The sequence below is a fragment of the Mizuhopecten yessoensis genome, unplaced genomic scaffold (assembly GCF_002113885.1).
Source record: "Mizuhopecten yessoensis strain PY_sf001 unplaced genomic scaffold, ASM211388v2 scaffold10097, whole genome shotgun sequence".
Taxonomy (NCBI): Eukaryota; Metazoa; Mollusca; class Bivalvia; order Pectinida; family Pectinidae; genus Mizuhopecten; species Mizuhopecten yessoensis.
In genome coordinates, this window is record NW_018408377.1 from 368,671 (window position 1) to 388,266 (window position 19,596).

Sequence of the window (19,596 nt, forward strand, 5' to 3'; positions counted from 1 at the left end):
ACTATGTATTTACCCTGTGATCTGTAAGACATTATACACTATATATTTACCCTGTGATCTGCGGGGACCAGACAATGATACACTATGTATTTACCCTGTGATCTGTGGGAACCAGACACTATACACTATGTATTTACCCTGTGATCTGTGGGGACCAGATACTATATACTATGTATTTACCATGTGATCTGTGGGGACCAGACATTATACACTATGTATTTACCCAGTGATTTGTTGGGACCGGACACTATACACTATGTATTTACCCAGTGATCTGTGGGGACCAGACAATATACACTATGTATTTACCCAGTGATTTGTTGGGACCAGACAATGATACACTATGTATTTACCCTGTGATCTGTGGGGACCAGACATTATAGACTATGTATTTACCCAGTGATCTGTGAGGACCTAACACTATACACTATGTATTTACCCAGTGATTTGTTGGGACCAGACAATGATACACTATGTATTTACCCTGTGATCTGTGGGGAGCAGACCTATGTATTTACCCAGTGATCTGTGAGGACCTAACACTATACACTATGTATTTACCCAGTGATTTGTTGGGACCAGGCAATGATACACTATGTATTTACCCTGTGATCTGTGGGGACCAGACATTATATACTATGTATTTACCATGTGATCTGTGGGAACCAGACACTATACACTATGTATTTACCCTGTGATCTGTAGGGACCAAACCCTGTGATCTGTGGGGACCTGACATTATACACTATGTATTTTCCATGTGATCTGTGGGGACCAGATATTATACACTATGTATTTACCCTGTGATATACACTATGTATTTACCATGGGATCTGGGGGGACCAGACATTATACACTGTGTATTTACCATGTGATCTGTGGTGGGGACCAGACATTATACATTATTTATTTACCCTGTGATCTGTGGGGACGAGACATTATATACTATGTATTTACCCAGTGATCTGTGGGGACCAGACATTATACAATATGTATTTCCCCAGTGATCTGTGGGGCCCAGACATTATATGCTATGTATTTACCATGTGATCTGAGGGGACCAGACATTATACACTATGTATTAACCCTGTGCTCTGTGGGGACCAGACATTATATACTCTGTATTTACCATGTGATCTGTGGGGACCAGACATTATACACTATGTATTAACCCTGTGATCTGTGGGGACCAGACATTATAAACTATGTATTTACCCTTTGATCTGTGGGGACCAGACACTATACACTATGTATTTACCCTGTGATCTGTGGGGACCAGATACTATATACTACGTATTTACCATGTGATCTGTGGGGACCAGACATTATACACTATGTATTAACCCTGTGATCTGTGGGGACCAGACATTATACACTATGTATTAACCCTGTGATCTGTGGGGACCAGACATTATACACTATGTATTTACCCAGTGATCTGTGAGGACCTGACATTATACACTATGTATTTACCCAGTGATTTGTTGGGACCAGACAATGATACACTGTATTTACCCAGTAATCTGTGGGGACCAGATACTATATACTATGTATTTACCCTGTGATCTGTGGGGACCAGACATTATACACTATGTATTTACCCAGTGATTTGTTGGGACCGGACAATGATACACTGTATTTACCCAGTAATCTGTGGGGACACACTATATATTTACCCTGTGATCTGCGGGGACCAGACAATGATACACTATGTATTTACCCTGTGATCTGTAGGGACCAGATACTATACACTTTGGGACCAGACAATGATACACTGTATTTACCCAGTAATCTGTGGGGACCAGATACTATATTTACCCTGTGATCTGTGGGGACCAGATACTATATACTATGTATTTACCCTGTGATCTGGGGGGACCAGACAATATACACTATGTATTTACCCAGTGATCTGTGGTGACCAGATATTATAATCATTTATTTACCCTGTGATCTGTGGGGACCAGACATTATACACTATGTATTTACCATGTGATCTGTGGGGACCAGACACTATATTCTATGTATTAACCCTGTGATCTGTGGGGTCCAGACATTATACACTATGTATTTCCCCTGTGATCTGTGGGGAGCAGACACTATACACTATGTATTTCCCCTGTGATCTGTGGGGCCCAGACACTATACACTATTTATTTACCCTGTGATCTGTGGGGACTAGACAATATACACTATGTATTTACCCAGTGATCTGCGGTGACCAGATATTATAATCATTTATTTCCCCTGTGATCTGTGGGGAGCAGACACTATACACTATGTATTTTACCCTGTGATCTGTGGGGACCAGACATTATACATCATTTATTTACCCTGTGATCTGAGGGGACCAGACATTATACACCATGTATTTACCCTGTGATCTGTGGGGAGCACACATTATACACTATGTATTTACCCTGGAATCTGTGGGGACCAGACACTATATTCTATGTATTAACCCTGTGATCTGTGGGGTCCAGACATTATACACTATGTATTTACCCTGTGATCTGTGGGGACAAGACATTATACACTATATATTAACCCTGTGATCTGTGGGGACCAGACATTATACACTATGTATTTACCCTTTGATCTGTGGGGACCAGACATTATACACTATGTATTTACCCTGTGATCTGTGGGGACCAGACATTATACACTATGTATTTACCCTTTGATCTGTGGGGACCAGACACTATATACTATGTATTAACCCTGTGATCTGTGGGGACCAGACATTATACACTATATATTTACCCTGTGATCTGTGGGGACCAGACATTATACACTATGTATTAACCCTGTGATCTGTGGGGACCAGACATTATACACTATGTATTTATCCTGTGATCTGTGGGGACCAGACATTATACATCATTTATTATGTGATCTGTGGGGACCAGACATTATACACTATATATTTACCCAGTGATCTGTGGGGACCAGACATTATACACTATGTATTTACCCTTTGATCTGTGGGTACCAGACACTATATACTATGTATTAACCCTGTGATCGGTGGGGACCAGACATTATACACTATGTATTTATCGTGTGATCTGTGGGGACCAGACATTATACATCATTTATTATGTGATCTGTGGGGACCAGACATTATACACTATATATTTACCCAGTGATCTGTGGGGACCAGACGTTATACACTATATATTTACCCTGTGATCTGTAGGGACCAGATACTATATACTATATATTTACCCTGTGATCTGTGGGGACCAGACATTGTACACTATGTATTTACCCTGTGATCTGTGGGAACCAGACATTATACACTATGTATTTACCCAGTGATCGGTGGGGAACAGACACTATACACTATGTATTTACCCTGTGATCTGCGGGGACCAGACAATGATACACTATGTATTTACCCTGTGATCTGTGGGAACCAGACATTATCCACTATGTATTTACCCAGTGATCGGTGGGGAACAGACACTATACACTATGTATTTACCCTATGATACACTATGTATTTACCCTGTGATCTGTGGGGCCCAGACACTATACACTATGTATTTCCCCTGTGATCTGTGGGGACCAGACACTATACACTATGTATTTACACAGTGATCTGTGGGGACCAGACATTATAACTATATATATGTATTTACCTTGTGATCTGTGGGGACAAGACACTATACACTATATATTTACACAGTGATCTGTGGAGACCAGACATTATACACTATGTATTTACCCTGTGATCTGTGGGGACCAGACACTATACACTATGTATTTACCCTGTGATCTGTGGAGACCAGACATTATACACTATGTGTTTACCCTGTGATCTGTGGGGACCAGACATTATACCCTATGTATTTACCATGTGATCTGTGGGGCCCAGACATTATACACTATGTATTTACCCTGTGATCTGTGGGGCCCAGACACTATACACTATGTATTTACCCTTTGATCTGTGGACTATACACTATGTATTTACCCTGTGATCTGTGGAGACCAGACACTATACACTATGTATTTACCCTGTGAACTGTGTGGACCAGACATTATATACTATATATTTACCCAGTGATCTGTGGGGACCAGACATTATAACTATATATATGTATTTACCTTGTGATCGGTGGGGACAAGACACTATGCACTATATATTTACACAGTGATCTGTGGAGACCAGACATTATACACTATGTGTTTACCCTGTGATCTGTGGGGACCAGACATTATACCCTATGTATTTACCATGTGATCTGTGGGGCCCAGACATTATACACTATGTATTTACCCTGTGATCTGTAGGGACCAGACACTATACACTATGTATTTACCCTGTGATCTGGGGGGACCAGACATTATACACTATGTATTTACCCAGTGATCTGTGGGGACCAGACCCTATACACTATGTATTTACCCTGTGATCTGTGGGGCCCAGACACTATACACTATGTATTTACCCTTTGATCTGTGGGGACCAGACACTATACACTATGTATTTACCCTGTGAACTGTGTGGACCAGACATTATATACTATATATTTACCCTGTGACATATCAGTCATTAGTTTCACACTGTCACTTTTTGAGACATCGGAGAAGGATGGCCATCCAGATTTGGAGTCAAACTTTGTGTCCGAGGCGAATAAAGGGTTTCCACATACAACACAGTGGTAGAGTCCTTCGTCACTATGCTTGTAGTATTTCCCAGAGAATGCTCTGTAATACAAAACATTGTTATCATTTAACCGCTTCATTGCATTTGTGTTTGTCTACCTGGCATACAAATTCATGATTCATGAGTGCCAACTAAAATAAGTTCAATACTTGTATTTTCTTTTTTTCTGAATCTATTGATCTGAAAGAAAAATTAATTGAATCTTTCAACATTCAGTATAACTATAAGTAGAATAATATATTAATCATATGTGCTTGTTCCATGAATAGAACGCCAATGTTATCCAACGTTACAACTAAGACCTCATAATAATGACAATAGGGTCATGGCATTCATAGCTTAAATGAACGCCATCTGAATGTGGTAGGGGTGTATATAGTGGTAGTGCCATATGACGGTAAACATCCTATGTAATTGAAAGCAGCGTCACCCTCTGTTACAAACAAGAGGTCCCAAAGGGGGATCTCAGTGCCCCCCATTGTCCCATCTTCATTAGTTCTATGTCAATTTGATCTTTTCTCTTCTTTTCTCCTATCTGTTTGATCGAGTTATGTAAACAATAAATGCACCTTGAGGTAACTCGATCTAAACTTCATACTGCTGTGTATAAAAGACAACCTTCATTGTGAGTTTGTCACTCTACATGTTTACTAGTATAGTATTTAATGTCAATATGAGAAAGAACTGTTAAACACATGTACTTCCTTCCTGTGGCCACACTGTATTTCGAAATCCAAGATGGCCGTAAGTGGACCATTTTGTCTATTTGATCAATGTCAAAAGTGAACATACACAACTAGAGACCAAGGGGAACATGCATATCAAATTTGATAAATATCACTCCAGTATTTCGTAAAAATTAAAGATAACAAACCTTCTCTATCAAAATCCAACATGATCACCTGTCAGCCATTTTGTTTATCTGATCAGTCACAAAATGTAACATGCACAACTACAGACAAAGGGGAACCTACAATCCCTCCAGTATTTTCTGATAAATGGTGATAACAAGAAATAGTTGAGGATAGACAATGGCCAGACCAGACAATGGTCAGACCACAGACAATGGTCAGACCACAGACAATGGCCGGACCACAGACAATGGTCAGACCACAGACAATGGATGGACCACAGATACTGTAAAGGGTCATTTGAATGGCCATCCATCAAATGATGGTTGGTTAAATAACAGCATCACCATCCTCTGTAATAGGTTTGGTCTAAATGGTATCTGCTTCCGACCAGGTGAGCTTACACTTCAATAATTATTTGACAGAATTTAAGGTCATAGGAGTGTATTGCTAAATGGAAATAGGAAGAACATCCCTAGTTGAAAATCCAATGTAGGGAGACGGTATCACAATTTCCGCATAATCTAATGTTTGATATTAAAGTGATGAATATTGTATGCTTATTATTGACAGAACAGTGTGTTCTTTCAATATTAAAGTATTGCAAAGCAATCCAGGCATTAATTTAGTTGTTTTTTAATCAATGAGTCACATGTGTCCATTTTTCTGTACTTCAGAAACCGGCTACCTATTTCACTACTGTGAAGTTTTTCAAGAACGATAACTCTTGCATGCAATTACTATGTGTATATGCTTTTACTATAAAATGTCAATTTTTAATCGTTTATAGATAATTAATTGTCCACAATTTCAGCATTTATGAAATTGATATACATTAATGCAATACTAATCTATGTTAGTATCTTTTTTATTGACATTATTTTGCAAAATATTGTGTTTCAAATTATTTTTTACTATTTTTTTCAAAATTCGCTCCTCTTTACATAACTTTCCTTTTAAAATCCTTAAAATTCTGACAACCTATATTGTTTTTGTGGCAGAAAATTTTCTTTACTTCAAAGCAATATATCTACAAAATTTGAATAAATTCTACTGAGAAATGGCGACACAATCCTATTATCTTAATGACCAAGACAAAAAAGATGAAGTGATAATACCTTTTTAACCAAATTTATACAAACCAATTCCTTACCTTTCTGTCCCACGCTGCTGAGTAACTCGGTACTGCGTGGGCGATAGCCGCTCTTTGAGCTCGCTTTTTGGGACTGAGACAGGACATTTGGAGCTCCCAGGTGGTGAGCATTCTTCCTGAAGGCGTTTGAGGGTAGGTGAGGCTTCACGCTGTGAGGTAACTAAGTGTATGATGTTCATCCAGACGATACACAGACCAACAGAATGCAGACCCACAATAGACATGTACTAAAAAAAGGCCAGGCACTTCCCACTACAACAAAAACCAAAAATGTGTTCTGTAGCATCGTCGGGCGAAGAGGACTTAATGTTGTATACATGAAGGCCATAGGGGAGCCATTATACCCCCTTTTATACTAAATAGAGAACCATCTAACCAAGGATGCTCCAGACAAAAAGTCCCCGCACGTAGGGCGTAAGAACTGTACTTGCTGCCCCCATTGCATGATCATAAGAGGCAACTAAATTTGGGATCTTATCCCTTCTCTCATTTCTAAACAACTTTCTTCTTCTTTATGTCTCCCTTGACAATGCCTCACTTTTGGCCTTTAGTTGAGCGTTCCCCCCTGTGAGGAAGGCTTTGGGTTCTGTCCTCTGGCAGAGACATACCAGAGTCTATAAAATGGTAGTTTCTACTCCTGCTTAACGCTCAGCAATTAAGGAGTGGGACGACTGGTTCGCCCGTTGTCAGTATAATGTGTCCGGGTGGGGTGTCCTGCTTGGTGTCTTTGGCAGTATGTTTCAGTGAGGTAGCACAATAAAGTAGGCATCAGTTCCGCACTATCACAAGGAGACAACACACAAACATATCGCAGCCTCCCAAAACACACGCATACACTACACGCATGTATCTTGCACACAACGGNGGGTGGGCGGGGAGGCCGTCCTAAAATGACCATAGCATTTAATTGATAGGACGTTAAACAATACTAAACCAAACCAAACAAAACCTCCAGACAAAAGGACTTGGGGCGTTATGGGCCATTTTTGGTCTTATAAAAAGTGGAAATTTTAACTTGAACTTATTAGCCAATTTCCCTTTATACCATATTGGTTAATTGGGGCCATCTCTCTTGTTATAGATTTTTCATAATGCGCATGCATAGATGTCCTACCATAGCAACGAACCTGCGTTGCTATGCAGAAATAGCCAAAAATATGGTGTTTTTGGACAGTAAACATGTAGAAATAAAAGCCTCCCCATGTGACAAACAAAAATCCCTCTACACAAATAAACACTGGTATAACAATGTTTAAGCATGTCAAATTTGTATTTGTTTGCTGCATGCGGAGGCTTTCAAACATTGAAGAGTATAATTAATAGATTAATTAATTAATTTCCTTCAAAATATATAATTTTCAACCAAATAGCGCCGATGATATTCACGTGCTTATGATGAAAATTTGCATCACTCTATAACTCTCTTTGTAATGCCATTTTCATAAACCAGTTGTCGAATGCATTTGAAATTTTATATTTGCGTACTTCAGATTAAGAATATAACAACTAGTTCTAAATCCTTGATGTGGCCGGAAATTACCCTTAACGACCATAGTCCTTTGGTCAAAATCCAGAGAGCCGCTATTACTAATGAGAGCCATACCCCCTTTTATACTAAATAGAGAACCATCTGACCAAGGATGCTCCAGACAAAAAGTTCCTGCATGTAGGGCGTAAGAACTGTACCTGCTGCCCCCATTGCATGATCATAAGAGGCAACTAAATTTGGGATCTTATCTTTTCTCTCATTTCTAAACAACTTTCTTCTTCTTGATGTCTCCCTTGACAATGCCTCACTTTTGGCCTTTAGTTGAGCGTTCCCCCCTATGAGGAAGGCTTTGGGTTCTGTCCTCTGGCAGAGACATACCAGAGTCTATAAAATGGTAGTTTCTACTCCTGCTTAACGCTCAAATTCTTGATGTGGCCGGAAATGACCCTTAACGACCAGTCCTTTGGTCAAAATCCAGAGAGCCCTTATTACAAGTTAGCATTGTAATAGGAAAAGTTGACAGACAACAGACAGACAACAGACAGACAACACACTGCACCACAGCTTAAAGCTGACAGACCAAGTTCAAAAGCTTTCAATTGAAATTTATAAAAGAAATTCAGTTTCTGGTTTTGAGATGTTCCCCATTGACTCTCACCGACATTTTAGTTTGTGCTTGCTTGGTAACGATTATGGGTCTCCCTGGTTTTAACATGAGCTGTTGGAGAACAGCATTAGCCCCCCCTATTCTTCGAATAGGCAAGCTAAAAAGCACATTACCTGTCAAATCAGTTATCATTCTACCACTGACCACTTCTAAGAAATTGTGCATCCAAAATAAACAAGAGATCCCAGAGTGATATAGGCGCCCCCCCCCACCATTGTACCATTTTCATTAGTTCTTTGTCGGTTTGATCTTTTCTCTTCTTTCCTCTAATCTGTTTGATCAAGTCATGTTAACAATAAATGCACCTTGAGGTAACTTTTGATCTAAACTAAATACTGATGTGTATGAAAGCCAACCTTCAAAGTGAGTTTGTCATTTCACATACTTATACTAGTACAGACTTGTTATAACAAGTCTTACTACCGTTCCTGTAAATGTATTAACTATAGCCTGGTGATAACAAGTCTTACTACCGTTCCTGTAACTGTATTAACTAGCCTGGTGATAACAAGTCTTACTATCGTTCCTGTAACTGTATTAACTAGCCTGGTGATAACAAGTCTTACAACCGTTCCTTTAACTGTATTAACTATAGCCTGGCGATAACAAGTCTTAATTACTACCGTTCCTGTGAAAGTATTAACTAGCCTGGTGATAACAAGTCTAACTAACGTTCCTGTAAATGTATTAACTAGCCTGGTGATAACAAGTCTTACAACCGTTCCTGTAACTTTATTAACTAGCCTGGTGATAACAAGTCTTACAACCGCTCCTGTAACTTTATTAACTAGCCTGGTGATAACAAGTCTTACAACCGTTCCTGTAACTGTATTAACTAGCCTGGCGATAACAAGTCTTACTAGCGCTCCTGTAAATGTATTAACTAGCCTGGTGATAACAAGTCTTACAACCGTTCCTGTAAATGTATTAACTAGCCTGGTGATAACAAGTCTTACAACTGTTCCTGTAAATGTATTAACTAGCCTGGTGATAACAAGTCTTACTACCGTTCCTGTAAATGTATTTACTAGCCTGGTGATAACAAGTCTTACAACTGTTCCTGTAAATGTATTAACTAGCCTGGTGATAACAAGTCTTACAACCGTTCCTGTAACTGTATTAACAAGCCTGGTGATAACAAGTCTTACAACCATTCCTGTAAATGTATTAACTAGCCTGGTGATAACAAGTCTTACAACTGTTCCTGTAAATGTATTAACTAGCCTGGTGATAACAAGTCTTACAACCATTCCTGTAACTGTATTAACTAGCCTGGTGATAACAAGCCTTACTACCGTTCCTGTAACTGTATTTACTAGCCTGGTGATAACAAGTCTTACAACTGTTCCTGTAACTGTATTAACAAGCCTGGTGATAACAAGTCTTACAACGTTCCTGTAACTTTATTAACTAGCCTGCATGGTGATAACAAGTCTTACAACTGTTCCTGTTAATGTATTAACTAGCCTGGTGATAACAAGTCTTACAACCGTTCCTGTAACTGTATTAACTAGTCTGGTGATAACAAGTCTTACAACCATTCCTGTAAATGTATTAGCTCTTTAACAGGACTCCTACTTTGGGAAGTAAACAACACAAACTGCAGTATATATTACTTTGATTTCAATGTTTTAGTGCTATTTTTAATATAATATGATCCTTCCGCTTAACTTAATTTGTCAGTAGTAATATTTACATGTTTATTTTTCAATCTGGCTGCATGTATACACATCAAAAAATTATTTTGTGTAATTGTTTATGATGTATTCAGATGTATGATTAAATCAAAAGTTAGAAATAAAGAAATAGAGGTTTTTGTTACGGTACAATAGATTTCATTTACCATTGATGAAAATGAACTTAAGAAAAGTCTTAATGAACATAAACTTCTATGAGAAGGAGTGTGGAGATTATGAGGGGGGTACTGATAACTTAATGTATACAGGTATATGGTTTTAGTTTTGCTAGACTTTTATTAGAGTTTTATCCTATAATTTTCTAATCTGCATAAAAAAACACTTAAATAAAATATAGAGTATCCCATCCTTAATATGATTATATTGCTAAGGAGTAATCAGTATATACATTGTAAGTACTAACTTATATGCTTCACTGAGCAAAATGTTAACATAAACAAATCAAAAACACATCTGAAATAATATATATTATTCCATAATAATTAAAGTCAGCTTTGAAATGGAGGTACGGTAGTCTACTGGTAGGACGCCAGGCTAATGACCAAAGGGTTGCGGGTTCGAGTCACGTCACGGCATTGTGTTGTATCTTTGAGCAAGATACTTTACTCCGCTTGTTCCAGTCTACTCAGCTGTAAATGAGTACGTTGTTTGGCAGTGCTAGAATTGTTGAATGCTAGCTGTTAACGCCTAAATGGCAACTCCGGCTGTATGCTCCCCAGGGAGTTGAAAAAGATATTGGCTGGTTGCAAAGGCCCTATAACTATGGATAATAATTTGTGAGACAACCTACTAACTAGGTTGTGATAAAGCGGTATATAAGAACCTCAAATTATTATTATTATTAGGTGAAACATTAACACTGCATTAACATGTCACAATAAGTAGACTCTTTGTTTACAACATCCCTACACATGGACATTATTAATTCTAGGAACATTACTTTGTACACATCCAAGATTCGCGGAGGGCCATGTTCTACTGGTAAGTTTGAAATATATGGATTCCCCATGGAGGCCCCCCTGATGATCTCTGCACTCTTATAGATATATGGATTCCCCATGGAGGCCCCCCTGATGATCTCTGCAATCTTATCTAGATATATGGATTCCCCATGGAGGTCCCCCTGATGATCTCTGCAATCTGATAGATATATGGAGGCCCCATGGAGGCCCCCTGATGATCTCTGCAAACTTATAGATAATTGGGGAAGTTTGAGTTGTATGGTTTTCTCATCTTTTTGTTAAGACTTTGGAGCTAAGTTCTCATGCTGTTTCTATTTTCACAACAAACCTTTGTAACCCATTTACATATCTATAGTAAACAAAAAACAACTAAGTCATTTACATATCTATAGTAAACAAAAACAACTAATCCATTTATATATCTATAGTAAACAAAAGCGACTAAGTCATTTACATATCTATAGTAAACAAAAAACAACTAAGCCATTTACATATCTATAGTAAACAAAAAACAACTAACCCATTTATATATCTATAGTAAACAAAAAACAACTAATCCATTTATATATCTATAGTAAACAAAAGAGACTAAGTCATTTACATATCTATAGTAAACAAAAAACAACTAAGCCATTTATATATCTATAGTAAACAAAAAACAACTAATCCATTTATATATCTATAGTAAACAAAAGCGACTAAGTCATTTACATATCTATAGTAAACAAAAAACAACTAACCCATTTATATATCTATAGTAAACAAAAAACAACTGAGCCATTTATATATCTATAGTAAACAAAAAACAACTACCCCATTTACATATCTATAGAAAACAAAAAACAACTAACCCATTTACATATCTATAGTAAACTAAAAACTAGAATTATGTCAGTGTGACATTAAAGCCGTTCACCACTTTAAATTCAATTGCTTCAGTAACACGTTGAGAATCAATATCTACTATAATAACTCAGATATGTGTTCTGTATTCTGCTAATTGAAAATCAGGTCATGTGATGATGTTGCCTTTGGGATTTCCAAAATCAATCACCTCTTAAATGATGCCTTAAACACATTTCTCCCTTTCCTATTTTTTCACCCTCTTTAAGTGTGACGCATTGTTGTAATTTTCATTAATTAGCATCCTCCAATGATGTGACATGAGCGTTTACGTGCAGAATGGCAATCGGTGAATGGATAATAAAGAATAGGTGCATTTTGTGCTTGTGAAATGAAGGATAATTAACAGTAGTGGGAAAACATGCATGGAGAAAAGAGACATTGTACTCTCTTTATTTTCATTTATTTTTTACAGTTCACATATCGTCTCGTCTCAGAGCCATTACCGTTATCAACCTAAGCATGATATGTCATATTACGTTCCCGATTGAAACATCAAAATAGAGGTTAAACTTCATCACTCATATGGTTTATAAGTATATATATTTACTTCTTCCTTCTACAGACAGCGTCAATGCTTGACAGTCTTCACATGTGCTTTCTCGAATCATATGTGTTTCACATGCGTAACACTCCTCAGACCTCAATCCGAGTTGCTAAAATGCTCAAACCTAGTTCACGAATTTCACCACCACAGCACATGTAGAATGCACCGGAGATAAACATTTTGTTTTCAGCAATTATTTAAAGTATGGATTATTATTTAGAGAAGAGTATCAGAAGACTTCATGTAACCCACAGGTGAGTTTCAGAGATTCTACTTTCTATTTACAATAACGAAATTATATAGCGGAAGCATGCAAGACTGAATTATGCGCACGCACCCCGAACCGAAGTCATTTCGTACTCTGGACAGAATTAATAAGCCGCTCGGCTCTTGCCAAGAGCGGCTTAACAACTAAGCCATTTACATATCTATAGTAATCAAAAACAACTAAGCTGTTTAATTTACATATCTATAGTAAACAAAACAAAATAAGCCATAGACCTACACTAGAACAGTCCTCAACAAGAGGCCCAATTTGGGCCTTAACGGTCACCTGATGTATTTATACAGAGAGTTGAATGAAGAAATTTTAGCACACTGACTCCTTTGAGCCCCACCCTACAGCCCTTGGGGGTAGGGCCGGTTCAAAATTTTCAAAGTATCAAACTGTCAACTCAAGGTTATAAGTCCAACCAAGTTATTAACATGTAATATTCAAAGTATCATTTGCCATTATAAACCATAATAAATGTTGCCCCCCCCTCCTTCCCCAGGGGGTAAACGTGAGACCCTAGGGTCATAAACCTTAAGACCCTTCCATCTATGAAGAGTATTTGATTCTACTATATCTGGGTCTTGAGAAGAAGATTTTTGAAATTTTAGTCAATTTGACCCTTTTTGCCCCGCCCCTCAGGCCCCTGGGGGCTTGGGACTAAACCGGCCACTATTTTTGTTGACCTTTGTCCATGGAAGGTCCCTGCAAAATTTCATTGAAATTGGTTCAGAGGTTTTGGAGAAGAAGATTTTTGAAATTTTAGTCAATTTGACCCTTTTTGCCCCGCCCCTCAGGCCCCTGGGGGCTTGGGACTAAACCGGCCACTATTTTTGGTGACCTTTGTCCATGGAAGGTCCCTGCAAAATTTCATGGAAATTGGTTCAGAGGTTTTGGAGAAGAAGATTTTTGAAATATTAGTCAATTTGACTTTTTTTGGCCCCGCCCCTCAGGCCCCTGGGGGCTTGGGACTAAACCGGCCACTATTTTTGGTGACCTTTGTCCATGGAAGGTCCCTGCAAAATTTCATTGAAATTGGTTCAGAGGTTTTGGAGAAGAAGATTTTTGAAATATTAGTCAATTTGACATTTTTTGGCCCCGCCCCTCAGGCCCCTGGGGGCTTGGGACTAAACCGGCCACTATTTTTGTTGACCTTTGTCCATGGAAGGTCCCTGCAAAATTTCATTGAAATTGGTTTAGGGGTTTTGGAGAAGGAGTTGAAAATGTAAATTGTTTACAGACGCACGACGGACAAAAGGCAATCGCAATAGGTCACTTGAGACTTAATTTGTCTCAGGTGACCTAAATATTCCCAGAGACCTACAATGGAACAGTACTAAAAAATTCCCATAGACCTACACTAGAACAGTACTAAATAATTCCCAAAGACCTACACTGCAAATGTAGAACAGTACTTAATGATTCCCATAGACCTACACTAGAACAGTACTAATGATTCCCATAGACAATACACTAGACCAGTACTAATGATTCACATAGACATACACTAGACCAGTACTAATGATTCACATGGACATACACTAGATCAGTACTAATGATTCCCATAGACATACACTAGACCAGTACTTAAGGATTCCCATAGACATACACTAGACCAGTACTAATGATTCCCATAGACATACACTAGACCAGTACTAATTATTCCCATAGACATACACTAGACCAGTACTAATGATTTTCCCATAGACATACACTAGACCAGTACTAATGATTTTCCCATAGACATACACTAGACCAGTACTAATGATTTTCCCATAGACATACACTAGACCAGTACTAATGATTTTCCCATAGACATACACTAGACCAGTACTAATGATTCTCATAGACAATACACTAGACCAGTACTAATGATTCGCATAGACATACACTAGAACAGTACTAAATGATTCCTAGATCAGTACTAATGATTCCCATAGACATACCCTAGACCAGTACTAATGATTCCCATAGACATACACTAGACCAGTACTAATGAATCCCATGGACAATACACTAGACCAGTACTAATGATTCCCATAGACATACACTAGACCAGTACTAATGATTCCCATAGACATACACTAGACCAGTACTAATGATTCCCATAGACATACACTAGACCAGTACTAATGATTCCCATAGACATACACTAGACCAGTACTAATGATTCCCATAGACATACACTAGACCAGTACTAATGATTCCCATAGACATACACTAGACCAGTACTAATGATTCCCATAGACATACACTAGACCAGTACTAATGATTCCCATAGACATACACTAGACCAGTACTAATGATTCCCATAGACATACACTAGACCAGTACTAATGATTCCCATAGACATACACTAGACCAGTACTAATGATTCCCATAGACATACACTAGACCAGTACTAATGATTCCCATAGACATACACTAGACCAGTACTAATGATTCCCATAGACATACACTAGACCAGTACTAATGATTCCCATAGACATACACTAGACCAGTACTAATGATTCCCATAGACATACACTAGACCAGTACTAATGATTCCCATAGACATACACTAGACCAGTACTAATGATTCCCATAGACATACACTAGACCAGTACTAATGATTCCCATAGACATACACTAGACCAGTACTAATGATTCCCATAGACATACACTAGACCAGTACTAATGATTCCCATAGACATACACTAGACCAGTACTAATGATTCCCATAGACATACACTAGACCAGTACTAATGATTCCCATAGACATACACTAGACCAGTACTAATGATTCCCATAGACATACACTAGACCAGTACTAATGATTCCCATAGACAAACACTAGACCAGTACTAATGATTCCCATAGACATACACTAGACCAGTACTAATGATTCCCATAGACATACACTAGACCAGTACTAATGATTCCCATAGACATACACTAGACCAGTACTAATGATTCCCATAGAAATACACTAGACCAGTACTAATGATTCCCATAGACATACACTAGACCAGTACTAATGATTCCCATAGACATACACTAGACCAGTACTAATGATTCCCATAGACAATACACTTGACCAGTACTAATGATTCCCATAGACATACACTAGAACAGTACTAAATGATTCCCATAGACCTACATAGTGATTGTCTAACCGTTATGGGTCAACAATTCAGTTTGAATTCAGACACTATAAAATGTACTGGAAAATCAAAGTGATTTTGTAAACATTTTCTCCAGATACTTACATACCGGTATTTAATATTTTGTCATAGCACTATCACAGGCTGTTATGAGCTATAAATAGATGCCATCTATTTATAGCTCATAATAGTCTGTGATAGTGATCAAATGACGCCAGTATATGACCTGTTCTGTGCCCATCTGATGGGCACGTGCACAGAACAGGTCATATACTAGCGTCATTTGATCACGACAATAGGATTGAACAAGTTTTCATTGTATTGTAAAGGGAACACATTTTTAAAAAAATAGGGGTAGTAGTGTGGCAGATTTTGATTACGGTCGCCTTCCAGTTTCATGCTAGAGAGAATTTCCTTTTAGCTCAGTGATAGACCATCCAACAACATAGAACTAATATTAATACCCGACCTCCTCTGCCCCGGCCGGGTATTAAATCGATCCCATGCCTTGTAATGGAGCAAGCCTGGTGTGAATCACACCGGGGCGATTTTAGAATTAATTGACAGCACATTGGTCCGCATCCATAAATAAAGTTGTAGTATGAACTATTTCTGTTGATATCCTGCACAAATTGAAGTTTACCTCTGCCTAAAATGTCGTTAAATTATCAAGTTAACGTAGCAAGCGTAATCGAAATCTGAATTGACCGCCGTGTTGGAAACTTCGTCTCTCTTCCGATATAGGTCAGACGTCCAAATATGGGTGTCATGACCCAATATGGAAATTGTAGTAAACATGGCGGCAATAAATTCAGTAGTAATACTATATTTGGCCATACAGGCCATATATAGAAAGGATAATTGAGATAACATCACGCGTGATCCGTCATGGCAGTTGTTTCTATTTTTTCCCCATGACAGACTTTGTTAATTTCGTAAAAGTGTTTTTGCAAGGGTAAAGATTCGTTTTTTCAACAATTATGCAATATTTTGATAACATTATACTCATATGAGGCGTGAATTATATGAAATCTTACATATTGACACTTTTGATTTTGCTCCATTAGTTGGCATAGTACCGCTTCGCAGCTCTGACGACGCAATATATCAAAAAAAAACTCTCATTGTCAGAAAGCTACGTTATCGCAGCTACCAACAACAATGTAGCAAGTCGGTGATCGTGGGAGCACACTACTTTCTTTGAGTATTTTCAAAAGATTTTCCAGTTAAAACTTATAATGACAAAACTTTTTTTTTTAAAAACAATGTTAAGAACATCCCTGTTTTAATTAGGATCTACTTCGTTTATTCGGAAAATTTCATCTTAAGACACTGATCATGAGTACTAAAAGAAAACAAGAAATATAATATCCGTCAAAACAGGTGACGTATCTCCAAAATGCACGACTTCAAACATGTGTGTTTACATTTCAACAAATAGTCAAAACCATTTCGATAATATGACAACAACATTGTATAATGCAATTTCTATGTAGTAAACTCATTTAAACCATACATCGACAAAACATAGAAATCCAAGCATGTAATAGAATACGGATGATGAACTCTGATAACCTGACACTGAAAACCTAAACAAGCCGACACGAAGAGTTGCCCATTAAACAAGCTCCGAGTTATATGGTGTATAAAATATCATATCAATATAAACATGCGAATATATTAAGTTAAGTTTTACAATTACCTGTACGTATATCCTCAGCAGCAGTCAATTACAATTCACGTAAGTTTCTGGAAGCACCCAGTCGCCATTTTTGGAATATTGCATCCAACATTTCCGCATCCGGTGGCGAGGTTCCCGACGGGTGATCTGAATAATACCGCAAGTCAATTCAAATCGGAAAAAGGTACAACAAGGCAATATATATATATATGCATATCGATGCAGATCGAATTATATGATATTACGCGTCAACTTAAAAGTTTATTGATATATTACTAGGTAATATATTTAGTGAAGTTAAAATAAGCGGTAGCTACATTCATGTAAATGTACGTTTGGGGGTGAGATAGGGTAATCTCAACCAGAGGGGGAAGATTCTTATGTTGCAAGACATGAGGCTTTGCCGATTGTTTGGCAACTTAAGAATCTTTCCCCGAGGGTTGAGGTTCCCCTATCTCACCCACATGGGGGTGTATATGAAAGCTTTATTTAAATTCGGTATAGTTACAAACGACAAAACATAAGCTCTAATGAGCTTTTAACCGAAAAATGAATGAGTGAAGGATTCTTTTTCTCTTACCCTGTTCTCCCAATGTTTATCATATGCACAATGTAATGATAACGCTACATGCTAAATTCAGGGTTGACGTGACGTTGATGGATTGTTGACGTGACGTCATGGTATTGTTGAAGTGACGTCATACCATTGTTATGAATAGGGGAATCCCCCCGTCTCAACCCTAGGGTGAAGTGCGGATTAATAGAATCTTTCATCCCATTGGGGGTGAGACAGGGTAATCTCAACCCGAGGGGTAAGATTCTTAAGTTGTCAAACATGAGGTTTGCTGTTTACCCTCTTATGTATTTTATATAGACGTTACATCAATGCAAGACAATGTTGATGTGATGGATGCGGCTGAATTGTCGACGTGACGTCATTGTATTGTTGCCGTGACGTCATGGTATTGTTGCTACGACGTCATACAATTGTTCAGAACGTGCAAAGAACACATGTAGCTTGTCTCAACCCTAGGGTGAGATAAGAAAATCTCACACCGGTAAAATGGTGGATATCCTAGCTAGTCCAGGGTAAGAGAAACACATGTCCAGGGTAAGAGAAGTATACGTCTCTGGGAACATTCTTTTAAAGAAAAATATTAATATTTCCTGTAAAGTTTCTGAAAGACCATTTTTTTACTGTAATGAAACTATACATGCCTTTAGCCTTCATCTAATGTATCTTACTTTATAAATATATTCCCTTTAATTCACTATCAATTCAATATCTTTTCAAGAGGCATCGCAACAATCTCTATCGAGATTTCCAATGATGGAAGATTACTGTGATTTATCTTCTCTTGGCCTAGCACCCACTATCACATGACATGATCTTCAAATAGATGAAGATGGTCATTACTAAGTAGATGTAGATGTAATTCTTGGGTATCAACATCAATTAAAAAGTGTGTTTATTTATATAGAGCTCATTAAAGTGCGTCAGATTCACTTGGAATTTTTAGCTGGTCGAGTACCCAAAATGGAACACTTCATCTTATA

General features: G+C 38.0%; 1 protein-coding gene across 1 annotated transcript in view; it reads right to left on the reverse strand.

The window, feature by feature from the left end:
* The window catches only part of LOC110459520 (methionine-R-sulfoxide reductase B3, mitochondrial-like), a 27,675-nt gene extending 9,525 nt beyond the window's left edge, over positions 1-18,150 (reverse strand). Inside the window, exons 1-3 of the mRNA XM_021511825.1 lie at positions 18,061-18,150; positions 6,680-6,931; positions 4,544-4,716 (exon numbers count right to left, since the gene is read on the reverse strand). Coding sequence (XP_021367500.1) covers positions 4,544-4,716; positions 6,680-6,903 — 397 coding nt within the window. The 5' untranslated portion in view covers positions 6,904-6,931; positions 18,061-18,150. The remainder of the gene's footprint in view (positions 1-4,543; positions 4,717-6,679; positions 6,932-18,060) is intronic.
* Positions 18,151-19,596: the final 1,446 nt, after the last annotated feature.